Genomic DNA, 21151 nt, shown 5'->3' on the forward strand with positions numbered 1-21151 from the left:
AATCGAATAGTAGATGTTCCACTCGCAAATCGAATTATTCAAATGTTCACTATGCGATTCAATTTGGTGATATTCAAATATTCACATAACCGTACTAAATATTGTTCTCAACCCAAATGAGCCAAGATAATGATGACAGTTAAAAGTCTAGCGTGTGTGCTATCGTCATCTCTTCACTTGTCCATGCTTTTTTCCTAGGAGTGTGCGAATACTCGAACATTCTATTTTGAACCGAATAGTGAAAGTTTGAACAATTAGATTCGTGAATCAAATATCTGATATTAGATTTCTCAAATATTAAATTTTTCGAATATAGGTTGTGGGGGTTCCACTCTACGTGCGGCTAGGGCTGAAGGTGAGCTCCGGATCTAGCCCCACGCAGTCGCTTTGTGTTACTCCCCAACCCGTAGCGCGGGAATCGCGGCTACGTCGGGTTTGAACGAATAAGGCAACCAGCGGCGTCAACCGTAATAATGTTTATTGCTACCGGCAATAAAGTACACTGGCAGAGGGACGTCCTCTCTGTAATAGTAATAAATAGGCTGGCCTCGTTGCCAGGGTAGTCAGGCAAACAAGGTCACTCACAGGTTGCGGCAAGTACTCCAGTCCGGCAGGTTAGGGGTCTGGCGTCAGAGAGAGGGGGTCTCCCCCGGTGGTGCTGTTTTGTACCTTTTTACCTGGGCAAGGGGAAAGTCCTCCTCGCCCGTCAGCTACCTGCCCGCGAGTCGGGGAGGAAAGATGCGTGCGCATCACGAGAGCGAGGGAGAAGCGGGAGAGGGCGTAGTGTGCCTCTCCCATGTCTATGCCAGCTCTCGACGCGACGACGCAGGGGAACATGGGCGCATGTGCTCCCCACAAGGTACCTTCAGTGATTGATCCAGCCATGGTCGGTGCCTTGATGTACGATCTTTATCGGTATAACATTCGACTGGGCCGACCGGGCTGATTGAAACGATTAATGGTGCGCGACCAGAATGAACAACAAAAGCAGTGCATGCAGAAAGCACGGAAGCATGCATTAAGATCAGGCTGATTAGCCACCGGAAGGCATGCTGATCATATCAGATATGTGAGTTCAGTGCTCACGCACGCAAATTCACGCAGTTGGAAGCTTTCAACCCACATGTGAGCACACAGACAAACTTGGCATGCATGCTTGCAGTAGTTGCTGGCTGGTCTACCGCGGACCTGAACACCACTTCAGCAGCCATACCTGTACACGTGATTTCGCGACCGATCACTGATGAGCCACCCATAGGAAAATAGTAGCGACAAGCTTTCCGCGACGGTTTGTGGCCCGTTATCAAATCAACCAGCGGCGCATTTTCAACATGACCATGCCATTGACCGCGCCATTGGCCACATTGTATAACTTGTTAAGCTTAATCGAAGCTGCATTGTCAGATGTTGGCAATTAAAGTTGCAGTCACCGAATCAACGCAGGTCTATTCACGGCATTCGCACGACCCTCAGAAAGATGACAAACCGTCTCGCCAACAAAAGCAACCGCACGGGATGAGTGTTGAAGTACACAGCCGTTCGTAGGAGCACAACGGTATCTTACTCTCTTCTCGTAGCTTCGAGCGGCCTGTCACAATACTAGCTTTGGACTTGCATGGCGGGTTCGAAAATATTGTGAAATAGTGCGCTGACTCTCGGCTGCAGACACATTTACACAGACAGCAGGTGGATGCAGATGAAAAAAAAGGGGGGGGGGGGATGTCGTGCGAACTTGCCGTGGACCTCCTTATTTGAGAACTCTCTACCATTGGCGCCTTATGGTCGACGTGTGTGCGGCACTGATGACCGCAAGGAACAGTGCCGTGCGACGTGATTTATGCACATTCCCAGCTTTTGTCTGTCGCACAGATTGGCCTTATAACGAGCTGACGATAACTCAGAGAAAACCATTTTCCATAAAGATGGAAAAACCCTCCTGTTTTACCTAAGAAAACTGGAAAGCAATACTTTCTAAGCAACAGAAGACTGCCATTAAGCACAGTATGGTCCACTATTAAACTGAAAACTCCATTGGTATTTAGGAAAATTTAGCTATTTCTTCAGCTTAAAAGCATTTAATTCTGTTTGACAGACATTCCATCGATTAAAAATATTTTCCAGAGCTTCATATACGAACTGAGTTGTCATCAGTGCTTGCACACTAATTTGGTGTCCCCTTTGGACCTATTTACAGGTACCTAAGTTACTGATAGCTAGCAAGATTATTGTTAAGTAATGTGATTAGCCTCCTGAGCATGTGCACTACTGTGTTTTTGCGCAAAATTTTCAAGCATAAATGTTTGTATTAAATTTTCTGATACCTGATATTCGATCCCATATTCGGCTCTTTTTTCTTGGTTTGATTCAATATTCATTTCAAACTCTGTTATTCGGTATTTGTACACCCATACCTTTTCTGCTATCTTTGCCGCATAGTTGTTCTAGTTCAAAATTTGTCTTCCTGTTCTCAGGCCCCATACTTGCATTACTTTCAAGACATACAAGAAAGAAAGCTGAAGCAGACACTGAGAGGGCAGGTGGATCAATGGGGCTGGCTCACCGGAGGTCCCTGGGCTCAAGCGCCTGTGCGGCAAGGCGCTCGAGCATGTACTGCAAGGGTAAGTACAGCGGGTGCTGCTCATCCTCCAGGGCGGGCCGACAGCGCTGCAGCAGCTCCCCAGGCAGGCCAGCCTCACACATCACCTGTTGGTTGCGCTCCGAACGTACCAGCGACCGCAGCACCTCTGCCAGGTACAGCTGCAGTGTCAGCTCTATCTGCAACCACTGATGAAACAAATTCCTTATCACAGAGTGTTTATTCCAAGCTTCAAAGGGGGCCCTCCAACATTTATCGAGGCAGTGTTGATTATGGTTAAAATCAGATGTTAATGCCGCATGAATGCAAATGAAAAAACTTGAATGTTTGATGTTTAGTGGGGCAAGGGCCAGGTATGGCCAAAGAGCGCCATGCTAGTGTTAATGAGTTTGTAGTGGTCCGATGGGTTCTGTGAAGCTAATGTGACGTGGCTGTAAAGGGGCCTAAAATAGTTGGTGTAAATTGCATAAAATCTACGCATAATAAAATTATAGCAATGATTAATGATGTGTACTATGAACACTAAAATGCATTGGGAAAGGATGATGCAATATACAAAATATGTGAGATGCTAAAATTGCCTAGAGCACTACTGCCTCGCCAGAGCCCTTGAAACACAAAGGCCTAGAGGCATGTGCTATAAGAAACAACTATCACAGCGGCATCCTCTGAAGAGAGGAGGCGCTACGAATGTATGGAGTTAATAACATGTAACACAACATCTTTCAGGAAACCTAGTACTGCATTGGTGTCAAAGAGCAGTTCTGGGCCGAGTAACATTACAGGATGAAGGGGTATGTGCTGCCGGTATGCTAAGGGAAAATGTTTCTTTCTCTCAGATTCGGCTTCCCGACACTCCAGGAGGACATGAAGAACAGTCAGCCTCTCCCCGCATCTACCACAGGTTGGAGGCTCATTTCCAGTGAGTAAAAAGTTATGGAAGCCAAATGTGTGTCCTATTCTTAGACGACAGAATAGGACATCTGTTTGGCGGGATTTTGTTGCAGAAGGCCAGAAACCTAATTGTGGCTTTATTACGTGCAGCTTATTATTTGTTTCCACGTCCCACAAGCGTTGCCAGTAGTTTCGCAGTTTCGTTCGTAAGAAGGGCTTCAGATCTGTGACAGGGACTGCAGCAGTAGGATTAACAGCAAGCGATGCAATTGATGTGGCCATCTGGTCCGCTAGAAGGTTACCTTCGATGCCCGTATGGCCAGGCACCCAGCATATAATCACATGCTGGTTAGATATATATGCGTTACACAGGATGGAATAGAGTTCATTAATTATTGGATTTTTGTACTTACAGAATGACATCAAGGCCTTCACAACACTTAGGGAGTCCGTATATATAACTGATTTTTGGAGTTTTGATTTCCTTATATGCTTCACAGTCAACAATAGCGCGTAGACCTCAGCCGTAAAGATACTTGTTTCTGGGTGCAGTACATCGGATTCCAAGAAGGATGGACCGATGGCTGCATAGGACACCCCGTCGTGTGACTTCAATGCGTCTGTGTACAACTCCGTGCAGGAGTGCTTGTACTTGGAGTTCCAGATAATGCATTTGGATTTCAATCTGTGGAGCATGCTTTGTAACTTGCAGGAAAGATATATCACATTGTATCAGCTGCCACTCCCAAGGAGGTAGCAGCTTAGCTGGAGGCATTAAGCGATGTTTGAGGAGTGGGACATCCATTTCAACGCTAAGCTCCCTCACACGCAATGAAAAGGGTTGTCTTACAGAGGGACGATTACGAAAGAGTGTGGCATATGTCATATCGTTAACGGTATTAAAACATGGATGTTGATGATTAGAGTGAACTTTCAGAAAATATGTTTGGCTGATGTATGTTTTCTGCAGATGGAGTGACCACTTATTTGATTCTACATATAAACTTTCAATGGAACTTGTTCTGAAAGCACCAGTTGACAGTCGGATCCCTAGATGGTGGACCGGATCTAGCATTTTTAGTGCGCTCGGGGCGGCAGAATGGTAGATCACGGCATCATAGTTCAATCATGATCGAATCAAGCTCTTGAAAAGATTCATTAAACACTTCCTATCGCTGCCCCATGTTAGGTGGGATAAAATTTTCAGTAAGTTCATTGTTTTTAGGCATTTCACCTTGAGATACTTTATATGTGGAATAAAACTTAGTTCAGAGTCAAGTATGATGCCTAAGAACTTGTGCTCTTTGTTCACAGGTATTTGCTGACCATACATTTCGATATTGGGATCTGCAATGAGCCCCTTGTTTCTTGTGAAAAGCACACAAGAAATTTTGTTGGGGTTCACTTTAAATCCGTTTTCGTCTGCCCATTTGGACACTTTTTTCAAGCCCTGTTGTACTTGCCTCTCACACACTGCAAGGTTGCAGGATTTGAAACCTATTTGTATGTCATCTACGCAAACAGAATAAAAAATAGCTGGCGGTAATGAAGCACGAAGTGTGTTCTTCTTCACAATAAAGAGTGTGCAGCTAAGCGCACTTCCTTGGGGTACACCGGTTTCTTGTATAAAAGGTCGCGACAATACATTGCCAATTTTCATGCGGGAGGTACGTTTGGACAAATAGCTTTCTAGTATGTTTGACATATTTCCCCGAATGCCCATTCCCGACAAGTCTCGCAAGATCCCGTATTGCCATGTTGTGTCATACGCCTTCTCCATATCGAGGAATATCGATAAGAACTGTTTATGTACAAATGTATCACGGATATTTCCTTCAATGCGCACAAGATGATCAGTCGTGGACCGCCCTTCTCTGAAGCCACACTGATAGGGATCAAGCATATTGTTCAGTTCAAGGAAATGTATTAGTCTACGATTAATCATTTTTTCAAATAGCTTACACAGACAACTTGCAAGAGCTATCGGGCGATAACTGGCCGCCAAGAAAGGGTCTTTACCCAGCTTCAAGACGGGAATAACAATAGCTTCCTTCCATGAGGATGGGAGGTATTCGGCAGCCCAGATAGAGTTGAAAAGTGCCAGAAGTGTCATTTGTGTGTCTTTGTGTAAGTTCTTAATCATGTCATACATGATTCTATCAGCTCCCGGTGCAGAGCTTCTACATGTGCTCAATACAGCTTTAAGCTCGGCAATATTAAAAGGACGGTTGTATGGTTCATCCAGACGGCATTTACGATCCAGTGCCTTAAGTTCAGCTAATTGTTTATATTTGAGGAATGATCTTGTGTAATGTGTGGAGCTTGACACATGTTCGAAGTGTTTGCCCAGAGCGTTGGCCTGGTCTTCCAAGGTAGTCCCTTGGTCGTCCACTTCATTCCACCAGGGGACCCGTCTTTTACATGAGAGTCCTTGTGTTTGTGGAATGAATCTTTCTACTGCGTCAAGTATAAAACAAGTAAAATATGCTACTGCTTCTTCTATGCTAAAATCGGTGATAACATGTCGTGGTAAGTAAGTTGATTCCTTAAAATGATTCCATTCGGCGGAGGCTAGTTTCCACCGGGGGGTATGTGGGGCCATTCGTGTTGATGTATTGAATTTAACATTACAGGGAAGTGGTCACTTCCATACGGATTTTTGGTTACATGCCATTGCAAGTACGGGAAAAATGAAGCAGACCCAATCAACAGGTCTATTGATGAATATGAATTATGATGAGTATTATAATACGTTGGCTCCTTCTTGTTGAAGAGGCACACACCGGAGTTCACAAAAAAATTTTCAATGAACCGACCTCTCGCGTCACATCGCAAGTCTCCCCACATGGTGTTGTGGGCATTAAAATTGCCTACGAGTATGTAGGGGTCCAGAAGCTGATCAATTAGGTTATAAAAATAGCTTTTTCCGAGACGATAATTAGGGGTTATGTATATGCAACATACAGTGATCAATTTATTAAAAAGAATTGCTCGAATTGACACTGCCTCAAGGGGCATCTGAAGGGCGACATGATGACAAGCTACAGACTTGTCCACAACTATTGCTACACCACCAGACGAGGTGTTCACCTCGTTGCGGTCTTTACGATAGATGGTGTACTGACGAAGAACATTCGTTTTTGTAGATTTAAGATGTGTCTCCTGAACACACAGCACCTTTGGGTTATATTTGTGTAAGAGTTCTTTAAAGGGAAGCTGAAACGGTTTTCAATTTCCATGAATTGCTGGGATTGGAAAGAACAGACCTAATAATTTACGGTTCCGTAACTTTTTTCTTCGTTTTATTAATATAAGGGGCGGAAATCGCTTTCTAAATCACCCCCGCGGACACGCCCCCATCGCTTCCCGGAGCGCCGGGTGAGGTGGTTGCCAGAGGAGAGAACCGGCGAGAGTGACGTCACTGGCGGGGACAGAGCTGCCGGACCGGCGTGCTGGCATGTGCTGGCATGCCTCTTTCCGTCTTGCGCTTTACTGAACGACGCTATGAGAGATCTGCCGCCGCCGCCGCTCACGTTTGTTTTCTTTTGCGATTTTCGTAAACTTGTTCTTTCCTTCTGTGCTGCGTGAGTGCCTACAGCCAAGGGCGCCCAACATGCCCTCGTTCTGTGCAGCATTCGGCTGCGCGAACACAGGCGGGCGAGACGATGTGGTGTTTCACAGGTTCCCGAAGGACAAGAAGCTTGCAGCGCAGTGGGTCCAGTGCGGTGAGGAGAGATAAGTTCGTGCCGATGAAATCAACTGTGCTGTGCTCTTCTGCATGTGCTGCTGCAATACGCAGCACATGCAGGTGCACCTAGTTTAATGAAAGTCTGATTAGGCCCACATTGATGCACTCGAGAAATGCGAACATTCGCAGCCATTAACGTCTGGTAACACAGTTTTAGTGTAGCCGGATAACCTTACGACAAATGCGGAAACGCGTTGTTGCTAGCGTTGCTATACTCCGTTTCATACATCAGGTGCAACGCTGTGGAGGCTTGAGATACTTCTTGCAGTGGCTGCGTTCGCACTTAGAAAAAGTTTGGTGTTGCTTGATACGATTTTTGAGAAAATTTTCCATATATAAGCTCAGTTCTGAATGAAAAAAAGAAAGAATTTACCCATAGAAACAATCCGTGTACTTATACGGCTGCTAACACGTTCTTTTAAGTCCATTTTCTTTTCGGTATTTTTTAACTGCAGCCCGTCGCGGCAGCTTCACGTGCATGCTCGCGCAAGCAAACGCCGCTGGCACGCTGCGTAGCATAGACGGAAACGTGCGCAGTAATAAATTTTGGTGACCGGACTTCGTGCGTAGCTTCCACAGCGTTGCACCTGAGGTATGAAATGGAGCATAGGCTTGCCTAGTGACATTCGACGTACGGTTGCAGTTTTCGTGTTTACCACACGGCGGTGCTAAAACTGCCTAATATCTTTATGTCAGCACTAGCATGGAGCACGCATACCGATTCTTGATTGAGCCACAATCGCAAAGTCGTCGAACCATAGTATGAATATTGCACATATAATACCTCTGGCCATCTCTGGATTTGTATGATAAGCAACTTCCATGACTGTACCCCGCAGCACTGCATGTGCGCCCTTTGAAACGCGGCACTTATGTTTGCGATCGTGTATCAACACTCAAAAAACCACGGGACTGCTTTAGACAAGCAGCGGCAAGGTGCTTGTCATCGCGGAATCACACCCGCGTTCACAATCTAATGAGAAGTTAGTGCTTTGGCATTCTTCCAGCAGCAAGTTCCCAGTGGCACTTTAGCGCATTTTTTCTCCCGGCATTGGAACCTGCATCTACATGAAAAAAAAAATACATAAGTACCAGCTAAGATTTCCAATGCGCGAGAAGGTGCACACATCGCTCTCGCTGTTGGCACACTCAACATCGTCGTTGCCGCCGCTGCCGCCGTTGCCGCCATCGTTTTCCGTATCGGATGTCGGTTCGAACATGTACGGCGAAAATACAAGCTGTCCGAGACAGCGAGAACGTTCCATAATGCTTACAACTCAGCTATGAAGCCAGAACAGAACAGCGTGCTACGCTCTGAAACGGCGGCGCCGACCGGAGGCTGCCGCGAAAGACGTCACAGCGGCCCCGACCAATCACGGGCAACAGCGGCGTTCGCGCGATGCCCTGAGGCGCTGGTGCGCATTTTCTTGGAAAAACAGCTGCTTGCGTTTGTTTCCGCCCTTTCTGAACCAGATATTCGTGTTCAGGGGACTCAAAACTATAGAATGCCGCAGAGAACTCATTTTTGTCGAAAAGTGTTTCAGCTTCCCTTTAATGTCATCGAGGTTGTGGATAAGACCTCTAACGTTCCAGTTTATTATTTGCGCAGCCATATTGTTCGTGTTTTTATGCTGTGTGTCAAGAGCAGTGAAGTTGGAGAGATGACTTACGGAGCCTTTTCAGGCCCCGTGATTAGGGTTTTGTCTTTTTTGGAGGGGTTGCGAGATTCATGCCGCTCCCGAGGCGCTGGATGCGCTGTCTGGCTCGGGGTTGTGTCCATTGACTCTTGGGAGCTGCTGGACTTCCGCTCACACGAGCGGGGTGTTTTTACCAGAGGCCTTGCCTCGAAAAGCAGGGCCTTGGAGGCCGCCAACCCAGAGGTCGATGGGCCCTCCTTCAGGGACAGCGCAGCAGCGCTGGCTGCTGACGCCAAGGGGGCTGATGGCACGGCTGCAACCACACTCTTTGTGGGCCGGGCCAGTACCGGAATCTGCTGTGACGATGCCCCCTTGTGCCCTGCATCAGCATACACTGAGGTATGAAAAAAGGAAACATGTTTCTGCGCTTCTTGAAATGAGATGTTCTCTTTGATTTTCATTGTGATTATGTCTTTTTCTTTTTTCTATGTGGGGCAAGTTAGAGTATGCTGCGTGTCCACTGTCACAGTTGGGACAGTGGAGTGTGCCACTACGGTTGTCGGATTCATGTTCGCCACATTTTGCACAGGTCAGTCGGCCACGGCAGCTTTGCGAACCATGGCCATATCTCTGACACTTGAAGCATCTTCGGGGATTTGGGATGTAAGGTCCGACTCGAACTTTGGTATATCCCATTTCTAGGGTTTCCGGTAGCATGCTCGACGCAAAGGTGAGGATGAGATGCTTAGTTGGAATATCTTGGTTGTCTCGCTTGATCTTTATTCTTTGCACTTGAATCACGTGGTGTTCTTTCCAGCCCTCCAGGAGCTCTTTCTCGCTCAGGCTCAAGAGATCTTCATCAGAGATGACTCCTTTACATGTGTTCAATGATTGATGGGGGGTAACAGTGATTGCCACATTATGGAATGCTAAGAGATTGGAGAGTTTGCCATGCTCTTCAGTGTCGCGGACCTCAAGAAGCAGGTCGCCACTGCTCATTTTCGTCACTTTCTAGCCAGCACCTAGTAGACAGTTTTAGTATAGCGTAAAGCAGCAAACGCAAAGCGTTAGCGTTGCGTGCACCACACTGCACATGCGCTGTACGTAAACGGTGCTGGAGCTCTTACGTACGTACGCTATTTTCGAGATTTAGAGGTGAACGCTAACGCACGCAAGGGGAGCCTTACGTGCGGTGACATGGCGGAGCCAGTCGAACTGAGAGCTGCCCGCTTCAAATCTACTGAGCCCCTGTCGGCCTGCACTGTTCGGCTCATTCGTTCCCCACTAATGCTCGTGTTTGCTTTAGATTTGTGTGATGATGCTTCGACAGCAGAGTACAGGTGACAAATGGCCGTTGTTTACGATATACGTTCTCAATTAGCGGTGCAGTAGGCTTAACGAGAAGGTTTGCTTATGTTTGCTTATGTTTGCTGTATCCGCCTGGAGATGGCGCCCAAGTGTACTTCGCTCATTCGATTGGTGTAAAGCCGCATGTCAAGGCGATGCATGTCATGTTTTCCGCAGCAAAAGCAAGTAGTGTGGTCGGTGCTGTGGTCACAATGCGTGTGCGCTTAACTAACGACGACAACATGAACCTCCTGAAGGAGGTTTTCGCCTTGAACCCATTCGGATAGACATCAAGATGGGCACCTGTTGCAAAAAAAAGTAGAAAGAAGTGGGAAATCCGCTTTCTGGAAGCGAAATTGCTGGCGAAACGTCCCCTCCGGAATAGCCTCGATGTTGAGCAGGCCACTTTTTGAGGACACGTACAACCTGCGCAGTCACTCTCGTTCCCGAAGCATGAGGGCGTCTATGTCATCCCAACTTAAAACGAACAGGTAATATGGGTCCCACAGAACACTCGATCGCAACATGCTAAGAATAATCGGTGTGTTTCGCGACTCTCGACAAAACAACACTGAAACCAAACACCTACACGCGTAATTAACGCAGTAACTGTGGCTTTGGAAAAGCTTGACTTAGGGACACACTTGCGGATTCGGCACTGAATCAGCTCGACATTTCGTGTGGATTTGGCTTTCCAGCGCTTTGTGTTTTTAAATCTAGATGGCGCCGTATATGTTTGCGTTAATGTTAGTGCTTTTCTCCGTTCCGCTATTCTAAAACACTACCTTGTGCCACGCTGTGCAGCCTTTCTTTGCGTTAGTGTTGCGTTGCACGCTAACGCTAACGCAAGCGTTTTACGCTATACTAAAACTGTCTAGTGTGTCAGTAAGACATTTAGCTACGATGAAAGGTGAAATAGTTCTGACTGTCTTTTCGGTATCTTGACTGTGTACCACATGGAAGCGGGGGAAAGTTTCTTTGCGCAGGCTGAATAGCTGGAAAGTTTATTCGGTGCACCCTCTTTTGGAAAAAGGATGACCGGAAAGAGGGGGAACGACGTCTTAGCCACACAGAATTCATTTAATTTCGGTAGCTACGCCAGCCACCCACCACCAAGCCCAACAAGGGGATGCCACGAGTCCGGGAGGAAATGCAGACGCCAGCTGTATGTAGCTACTACAGCCTATTATAAAATACCCAAGGTTGGATACATACACCAGGTTAACCCTTGTTGCCTAGAAATTCGGAAGTGATAAGAAGACAGGTAAGAAGAGACAGCGAGAGGGAAAGCAAAAGATTGAATAGAGGGACAGGAAAAGGAGACTGCCGATTTCCTCCAGGTGGGTCAGTCTGGAGGTGCTGTCTATGTGAAGCAGAGGCCGAACAGGTGTGTTGCCTCCGCCGGAGGACCTTGAAGGTCCAAACACCCAGCATCGGCTCAACCCCCAGGATCCCCCTTTCCCCAGACACGGCTAAGCCGTGCATGGCTACGTGCGGGAGGCGCCAACCCTCGTGTGCTCGGGTACGTGGTGTCGCAACACACCAAATGCCTTCTGCCGCCGACGCCCATGCGGGGCAAATGAAAAAACAATCATAGTAATTGACTGATGCGATTGTCTATTATTCAAACTTAAAAGTTTCAACATACACAAAGATGGCTATCAACTTCACCAATTCCTATTTCATTACCACTTTTGCTGTTCAGCATTACCAAAGTCTTGGCAACCTCCTGTAGTTGAAGGAAATATTGTGACACAGTCCAGCACTAATTATGTCATGCATTCCCGAAATAGCAGCTCCCTTTCCAAATACTACTTCATGTTTGAGTGAGGAAGGGTAGCAAAAGCATTGTTTTTAAATGGACTAGCTAGTGTTTTCACACTTTGGCTAACTCAATTTTTGTGTTCTCATAGATGCTCAACTTTTCTTCCCAAATGCACAAGAGGCTATTCAGATGAGCCGTATTCATTGGAGAGTTTAACCTCTCCATGCATGCCAATATTTACATAACACCAGAGATGTAGACGTGAGGAGGGCTAATGGAAACATCTGTGACACTGCACCCCATGCATCGGTCAGCAATGGCAGCACTGGCATGGAGTGTTATTCTCGATCACTTTCGGGGATACGACCACTTTAGCGAGAGTTTGTGTGACTAGGCACCAGACAAGTTGGTGTCTACAAGCAATAGCGTTCCTAAAGTACTAAGCACAGTATCTTGGCAAGGCACCGGGAGCACTGTTGCCCGTGTGCGTGAAACACCGTTGCACATAGATGCCAACGCGTCCAGTGCTGAGTCATGCTATTCTCACTAAAGGGACTGTATCCCCAAAAGTGACTGACCGAAAATAGGGGCATCTTCTGGCAAATCTTCGTTTGGAGATGAGAAATCCTCATGTGATGCCTGGAGGATCATACCAAAAACAGCATTGTTTCAGCACACGTTAGATAATATTGCATCATCATGGGTGTCTGTATATAAATACCTAGGAGCTTATTTTACCATTGATCTAAAATGGCATCATCACGTTGATCATCTAATAGTAAGTGCAAGCATGTCATTAAGGTTTACAGTGTAATGCTAAAACTTACAGCATAAATGCTAAAATGCATTACAGCGTAATGCTAAAAATTTCAGTACGACTACTGAAGAGCTACTAATCAAGGCATTTGCCAGGTGTGGGTTAGAATATGCATGCGAGTTATCGGACCCATCAATGGTTGGTAATAAGGAATGACTTGAAAGAGTACAAAATTTAGCTTCAAGATTAGTTACTGGAAATTAGTTTCACCTTTAGCGCTACACAAGTGAAGAATAATTAACAATGGGAGTCTCTTGAAAATCGCAGGAAACAAATGTTGTTGAAAACCTTTTCATAGTATCTTTCACTCAACAATTGGTATGGACAAGGAATAGTACATACTTGAACCTTATTATGCATCAGCTCGAGGCAACCATGCCCATAAAGTACGAGAAATATTTTGCCACACAGAACTATTCATGATGTCTTTTTTTCCTATAACAACATGGGAGTGGAATAGACTACTATCTTCAGTGGATGACGTAATATCACATGACACATTCTATACCTTGTTGGATTGATGCACTATTACTTATTTTCTTTCTCTACATGCTAATAGCGTCTGTAATTCTTTTATTGTTTTGCTTACTTTTTGTACTGTATTGTTTATTTCTAAGTCGTGGTGCCCAAATCCGCTTGGTGTTATTTCCCCTCCACTGCAATGCCTGTAAAGGTGCTGTGGGTATATTGCATAAATAAATAAAATCTGTATTCATGAATAAACAATGCATGTTTATCTATGAAAAATTTTTTTTCTCACTTTGTGGTCATTCTAAAAAAATTGCATAAAATTTTTGTGAAGTTGGTCATTCCAAAGATTTTAAATTTGTAATAAAAAGAATAGATCCTGGGGGGGTAGCGTTTGGCAAAAAAAAATTGACCCTCAAAGGGTTAACACGTTCCAAGAAAACATTACCTTTTGGCACTAATGTTGCGTACATCGCCAAACTGCGATCATTTGATATGTTTTGAGGCCGCTAGATCCTGTGTAAACAAGAAGAGATGGCAGGCACGTGTAATCGAGAGCAGTAGGCACCCACCCTGACAGCTTGCCTGTAGCACTCGCCTCCCCGTGTCACACGAAAATGCCGGCATCCACTCAGTTTCATCTTCCAGTACCAGCAAACATCCTTGTGGGTTGTGTCCCATCACCAACCACAGCTATCGCTGCCAACTCTATTGCGATAAGCATCTTCACTTATCTGTTTCCCAGTGCTGTGGCATAGTGCCACTGGAAGCGTAACGCATGCTTTTAATAGACCATAACCCGAACACACTGCCATTCTCTGCTGCAGGCTGTGCAAAGTGAGTGTCATGTTTCGCTCGGCAGCATTGTGTTTTGGTGTCTCCACCAGCTCGATTTCGTTTTGGTTTCCAGTCACTGTCTTAAAACATGCAATAGGAAAACAACAAAGCACGTCTCGAGCCGCATAAGCCCCACAAACTCGACATGTGTCGGTGAAAATGTCTTTGCCGTCCAAATGCCCAGCTCAGAGAAGCTGCTGACCCAGGCCGTATTCGAGGAGTGTAAACGTAAGCATGTCGAAGCCACAAAAGCGACAATGCATGTTTTGGGCCGCTCATGCATGGCGCGCATTCGTGGGGCAACGATTCGCGTAACACTTCACACTACGTAGCAGTCAACTGCAGTTGAGACTCCCAAAATTTTTAACTTCGGGTCCTACATTTTCCCAGTTAGCATGTTTTTTCTCAGCATTTCTTCTTTCTTCAGAACGTATGAACAAGGTTTTCCTGTACTACATGTTGCCAATGTCAGCTCTTCACTGACTCCAACCAAACCAGGCATCTGTACACGTGCATGTCCATACTGTATAATGATCCTCAAAAACACTACAGAACAGACCGCTTGACTGATTGCCTGAATGTCAGTGTAAAGAGCAATACCATTGCTACAATAGAGACTGTGATTGCCACAGCAGTATTCAGTATTTTTTCACAGCCGTGAATGAAATTCTGGCCATCATAAGTGGGCTCAACAGTTGTGTTCTCAGTTTATACTCTGCCGTTATATCCTTCAAATCCATAAATGGAACTGATTAATCAGTGTGTCATATACCTACTGAACACAATTTACAACTCTAAAAACAATGATGCAAAAGATCATGCCAGGCGACAAACAAGGCAATGAAACCTGCACGTCATGCACAGATACACTTGTCACTATGGCCCCACCTGAGAGTCGTGGCCATCGGCGATAGAAGGGACAAGGTGTAACATGGCCACGACCACTCCTGGGTGCACAATAAGTGGGTCTGGGCTCGGTGCCGAAAGGTTGAGTGTGGCCAGCACAGGCTTCTTGGCCTGAGGGCTACCCTTGCCCGTGGTTTCAGAAGCCTTCTTGGGAACCTCGACCGTGCAATGCTGGGTAGGGGGGCAGGTCACCAGCTTGGTCAAGGCCATGGGCCTGGGAAAGCCAACCAGACATATGTAGTGGCACTCGATGATCCCTTGCCAAGTGCAAAGAATGACCCACACACAATCTAGCACAGGCAACACCAAAGCAGGCTCTGAAGAGCTGAAGGCTTTGCCAGATGTCCTTGCAAGCACCCAAACTGATGCACAGAGCACTGCCCCCCCCCCCATCCCTTGTCACTTTCGCTTTTTCTTCACCTCTATGACCTTACCAATTAATCATCACATGTCGACTGCTCTGATATGGTGGTTTACATGCTATTTCTTTTATCTACATAAATACAGCTGTTGGCAGGCATACGTTACTCATCCCTGGCATGTAAAATTGAATACAGTGCAGTCCACTTATAACGATACCACATATAACGATATATCGGTTATAACGATGGGTCGACATGAGAGTGTCATTTTATGCATTAGGTCTATGGGGAAAAAAACCATTTATAACGATAGGTTATTCACCGCATATCGGATAAAACGATCAAAATTTTGCCGTCCGGATGGCTTTTTTTTGTGCAAAATAATCGTAACATTTCCGTTGCTTAGTTCCTTGAAATGAACGATGTCGAGACGAGGCGATGTTTACCTCCGTAAGTTTGTATCTGTCGCCATTACCACGCTGCGTGTCCTAACGTTACTAGGCGCGTCCCGCCCCGCCTGCGCACCGGAGAGTACCTGAGTAGGCACAGCGCGCCACAAGATGGCGCTAGCTGCTTCATGCGCGTCGGCCACAATCACTCCGAAAGAGAGAGAAAGAAAAAAAAAGCGACAAGCAAAGCGGCCCGGTGGCGCCCGTCCCGCACTCAGTCTCTCTCTCTCTCTCGATAGCAGGCTGACGCCATTGAAGCAGAGTGCAACCACCGGTACAACCCAGTTCGAAGATGGCGCCGACAAAGCACAAAGCTGTGTCGCTTGACACGAAGATGGATATTTTGCAGGAATCTCGACACGGCTTCAAGGTGAGTGCCCTCGTGAAGAAGTATGAGCTTGCCCAGTCGACGATATCAACCATCTTGAAAACCGGGAGCACTGCGATTGTGAAGGCAGGAGCTATCAGCGGCCATGCCGATCAGCGGAAAAGGGTTAGAGACCCTTTGTACGCCGATGTTGAAGAGGCGCTTTACCAGTGGTTCATCACAACCCGCGCACATAATGTGCCTATTAGTGGGCCAATACTTGCCACTAAAGCGAAAAACTTCACTTTTCTTCTGGGACGCCCAAATTTTGAGCCTGGGGGAGGCTGGATTCAGCGCTTTAAAGAGCGGCACAGAATCGTTTACAAAAACGTGGTAGGGGAAGTGGCGTCTTTGGACACAGAGGCAAAGCAGCAGTGGCTGCAGACAAAGCTGCCCGGCGTGCTGGAGTGCTACGCTGAGAAGGACATATATAATTGCGACGAAACTGCTCTGTTTTTTCAAATGTTGCCGTCAAAGACTCACGCTCTTAAAGGAGGTTGATGCCCCGGCGGGAAGCACTCAAAACTAAGGGTGACCGTGTTGCTGTGCGTTAGCATGGACGGGTGCCATCGTCTCAAGCATTTCATGATCGGGCGATCAAAGAAGCCAACCTGCTTTAAGAATCAGCACATGCCGGCCCACTATCGCAGCAATAAGAAGGCGTGGATGACCCGCGACCTGTTCGAAGAATGGCTGCTCGAGTTCGACAGCATAATTGAAGGCCAAGGAAGAAAAGTAGTGTTGCTACTTGACAACTGTAGCGCACACAGCGTTAACCCGAAGCTAACATCTGTCAAATTGATGTTTCTGCCTCCGAATACTACGGCAGGCCTGCAGCCGTTGGACGCCAGCGTGATCGCCAACTTTAAAGTCCTGTATCGGCGGCGCATGCTGGAGTGGCTAATTTTAGCCATTGACTGCGCAGCTCCTGGCACGTCGAGTCATGCAGACGGGTCCCCTGACCTGAAGATCAGCCTTTTGAAAGCTGTGTGCTTCGTTTATGGTGCATGGTACGAAGTAAAGCAGTCAACCATATATAACTGCTTCAAAAAGGCGGGCTTTGTGCGTCAGGACGAACTTCCCCAACCCACTGAGACCAACACGGTGGAAGCCACTGACATAACCGAGCTCTGGGAGCTCGTTCCTACTGGTGACACAGGTGGTGCGTCGATGGAAGAGTTTTTGACTGCAGACAGTGCTGCCTCATTCTGCGATGAGGTCACCAACGAGGCGATTGCCGAAGATGTGCTGTCTCGACAGACAGCAAAGTTGTGCGACGGTGGTGACGGCAGCAGCGACAGTGACAACGAGATCGACAGTGGCTCCTTGACCCCGACCACGATGTCCACGCAAAGTGCACTGTCGTCAATCGACTCCTTAATTGATTTTATGCATGCTAAAGGATTGCCGCCAGTGTTCGCGCAGCAGCTGGAATCCATGTACACCGCGGTTGTGAAGCTGAAGCTGCCGCAAAAGCAAGTGCAGATTTCGGACTATATCGGCGCGCCTAACCCTTGACACGGTCATTGGCGCTAGAAATAAAGCTTGTTTTTCACAGCCTAGTTTCTACATCATTTATTCTTTAGAGCAAGTAGCGAATTCGAGTTCGGAGCTGCAAAGGTATGTTCGGCGTCTTTTTGTTTTTTTTAATGACTGCAGTCCAGATATAGCGATCATCGGTTATAACGATCATATTTTTTTTCTTTCTCGATATCATTATAAGTGGACTGCACTCTGAACCAAAGCCTACTGGATGCAATAGATACATTATGTGTTTAAAAAAGTAGATGCCCTTTTTGCACTGCTAAGGAAAGTTTTCACTTTTATGTACAGTTTTATTTAAGTTGCTACTCATGCAGCAACTTGCAACTGAATGACCTCTGCTTCACAGCCAAAGTAGGTGGTTAGCAAAGACTCGAGTGCTCTTGGAACTTTTTGAATCCAAGTGAGGTTTTCCCGAGACTTAGTTTAGGAACTCCTGAATAGAGAAACATTTTGCAAGAACCCTGATACTGTCATGATACGTATGCCTGTCATGAAGCTGCATCAGTTAAAAAAAAATTATAATGTCTGTTTTTCACTTGCACTTTAGCTGATTTATATGAATTCTACGTTTGTGTTGCATGTTGCGCACATGGCTATGAGTATGCCGACAATATAACAACACAGTGTCCACCGTAGTATCACACTTTATGAGCTGTTTTGCACAACATGAAGACTGTTCATCCTATTCAAGGCCCAGCAGACTAAAACTGTCCATTAAAAATCATGAACTGTCATGAGAACCTAGTGTTGGGAAGTACAGTTGGTGACATCTGAAACCCATCTCCTTATATTTTCATGAATTTGTTGTTAGCCATATTTTAAGCAAGTGAATAAGGGTGTACAGTTGCTGACAGATTTTTCGGACTTGATGGATATTTCGGACTTCATAAATGCACTGTCAGGTTTCCCATAGAGCTAATGCATTTTTGCAACCAATTTCCTGGATGAATTTAGGCCCCAAAGATAGATTTTCCAGACTAAACAGCTTATTCCAAGCTACGCTACATGATCTTGGGGGCTGCCATGTTGGATTTTCCGCTGTCTTGGCCAGGCTTGGCTTCCAGTGGACTGCTCTAAAGCCTCCAAAATAGAGAGGTGCACGCTTCATCCTTTCATCTCGGCGGCCCCGCCCACTCTTCTTTAGCTAACAAAACGCTTCAGGGGATGGCACTTTTCGGTCAGCACAATCATCATACGATGAGATCAATTTGCTAGTACTTTGTGCCCTAATATCTTTTATCTATCCTTTCAGTTGAGAAAAACTAATAATTTCCCTTCTACGGACCACTTTTAGCACCATGACAATTGCCACGCAGTATTTTTTCTTTTTTAAGTTTCAGTTGCCATTTTGCACGTGGCGTGTCCACAGAGCAGATGTGTTTCGGAGACATTATCGCATCTTTGTGTGCGTTTGTGCGGCATCGCATTTGTGTGATTGGCACTACCTCCTGTGCCTTCGCGAGAGCCAAGTGGTGTGAAGTATGTGGCTCATTCCTTCAATGGTGTTTGGGATCTCTGCCAACAGAGATTGCCAATGCGGTGACACTCTTGTCAACTGTATACAGAGATGATGTCACTCTTGGCCAATTCCAAGCAAACCTGATCACCTCCAAGCATAGTATGAGACAGGGCATTATCAGAGATATTTTAAGCCACTCTAAGCCTAATAAATTTTATTTTTTGAGGGTGAACAAGTTTTCCGAACTGTTCGATTTTTCGGACTATTCTGCAGCCCCCGAGAGGTCTGGAAAATTGGTCGGCGCCTCTACTTAAATGCCTCTGTCACAAATTTTGTCACACACATGGTATAAGTAGTGTGTTTCAGCTCGTGGTAATCACTGATTGCAATATAAGCAACAGTTTGAACTTCCTGGGCACAGTCATGTGATCTGTGCAATGTGCTTACAGCCATAAATACATTTTGTGTGTTTGGAGTTGACTTTTTGGCAATAAAATGATACAACCATGTCACATATGGTGGTGGTACCTTTAAGCAAAGTATGACAGCATGATCACCCACACGAACACGAGTTACATTGTGGCCACACTAAATTGCAAGTGCAGTGTTAACACGATAGCGTTAAAGGGCCCATGTCGCAAAAAACCTTATGATGGCGTTGGATGTCGCTCGGTGAAACATTACTGGACCACAACCACCCAGGCCTTCAGCGTGGCACAGAGAGGTTACTGAAATAATTGAATTCCTCAAAGTAACATGTGTAGAAAAATCATAAAATACAACCTAAACACAACCTACAGACAGGATAGCGTCAGATTGTAATTTCAAGATACCAGGAAACATAATTCTGTTACGCAGAAACTCGAACACGAACCCCTTTTCCAGAGGCCATAAAGCGGCGTGCTCGGTTCCTTGCAAACACCTCTATATGGCACTCGCCTCCGCCAAATCGCGGTTCACGCAAGACGCCACGTTTCTACTAGAAAGCTCGCCGTTGTGCATAGCGTTCGCCACCAGCGTTTCCCGGTAACCATTACGGTTACATAAGCTGCAGTTGGGAGGAAGCGTGAGAAGCAGTCAAGGATCTTGGAATGCTTTCACATTCCACTCTTAAGGCAAAGCTTAAGCATCTTTACAAGTTTTTAGAAATGGCACAAGAGCAAACGAAGAGCCCTAAAAACACTGGCTTTCTGCATAAAATGAAGTTCAGAACCATATGCATTATGTGTACACTTTTCTGCCTGCACTGCCCTGTTGATGTCGCAGCCAAATTATCATGATGGTGTGAAGCGTTTTAAGATAAGCGAGTTGTAGAGCGGACCGGGAACAAGGACACAAGAAGGCACAAGAAATACACACCTTCTCATGTCCTTGTTCCCTGTCTGTGCTAAAACTCACTCGTCTCAAGATGAACAACCAACAAGCCCCCATCGCCACTCTCATTGTAAAGTGTTGCCTGTCAAAAGTGCTGCCAAAATAACAGAAGCTGACCTTATACAGAAATCAGTGAAAAGATAAGACCTTAATAAACAGAAAGCATAAAGATGACACAGTGAATTTTATCACAGGTCACTTACTTGTCAAACGAGTCAAGTGCCATGTCATACAACAACCGGATAACCACCAAGGCCGAGATGAGGGATGTTGGTACCTTGGTCAGGTCAAGACTGCATAAAGTAGAAAAAGTTTCTTAATTGTGTAATCCAAAAGCACCACACCGAAGTTCCTACAACTTAACTCTCACTACTTTTCCTTCACTTTCACTCTCACCTTCTCGTCTTGTGAATGAATTTAATTTTGGCTTAAGTGACTTCTTACCACAGCACAAAAATAATATAGACTCGATCCCAGATATATCAAACTCAGATATATCGAATTATTGCCTATATTGAACTGTTGTTACAACCCCTTGGAAATCCCATGTAAAGTATAGCACTGTACTATGGGTATATAG

General features: G+C 45.9%; 1 protein-coding gene and 1 pseudogene across 1 annotated transcript in view; one reads left to right on the top strand and one right to left on the bottom strand.

Moving 5' to 3' along the window:
* Positions 1-21151, bottom strand: part of bchs (WD repeat and FYVE domain containing 3 bchs) — a 255193-nt gene that overhangs the window by 182765 nt on the left and 51277 nt on the right. Inside the window, exons 17-19 of the mRNA XM_050196790.3 lie at positions 20775-20864; positions 14998-15229; positions 2561-2784 (exon numbers count right to left, since the gene is read on the bottom strand). Of these exons, the coding sequence (XP_050052747.1) occupies positions 2561-2784; positions 14998-15229; positions 20775-20864 (546 nt within the window). The remainder of the gene's footprint in view (positions 1-2560; positions 2785-14997; positions 15230-20774; positions 20865-21151) is intronic.
* LOC129380975 (tigger transposable element-derived protein 4-like) lies at positions 16119-17933 on the top strand (annotated as a pseudogene).

The sequence above is a fragment of the Dermacentor andersoni genome, chromosome 1 (genome assembly GCF_023375885.2).
Source record: "Dermacentor andersoni chromosome 1, qqDerAnde1_hic_scaffold, whole genome shotgun sequence".
NCBI classification, from domain to species: Eukaryota; Metazoa; Arthropoda; class Arachnida; order Ixodida; family Ixodidae; genus Dermacentor; species Dermacentor andersoni.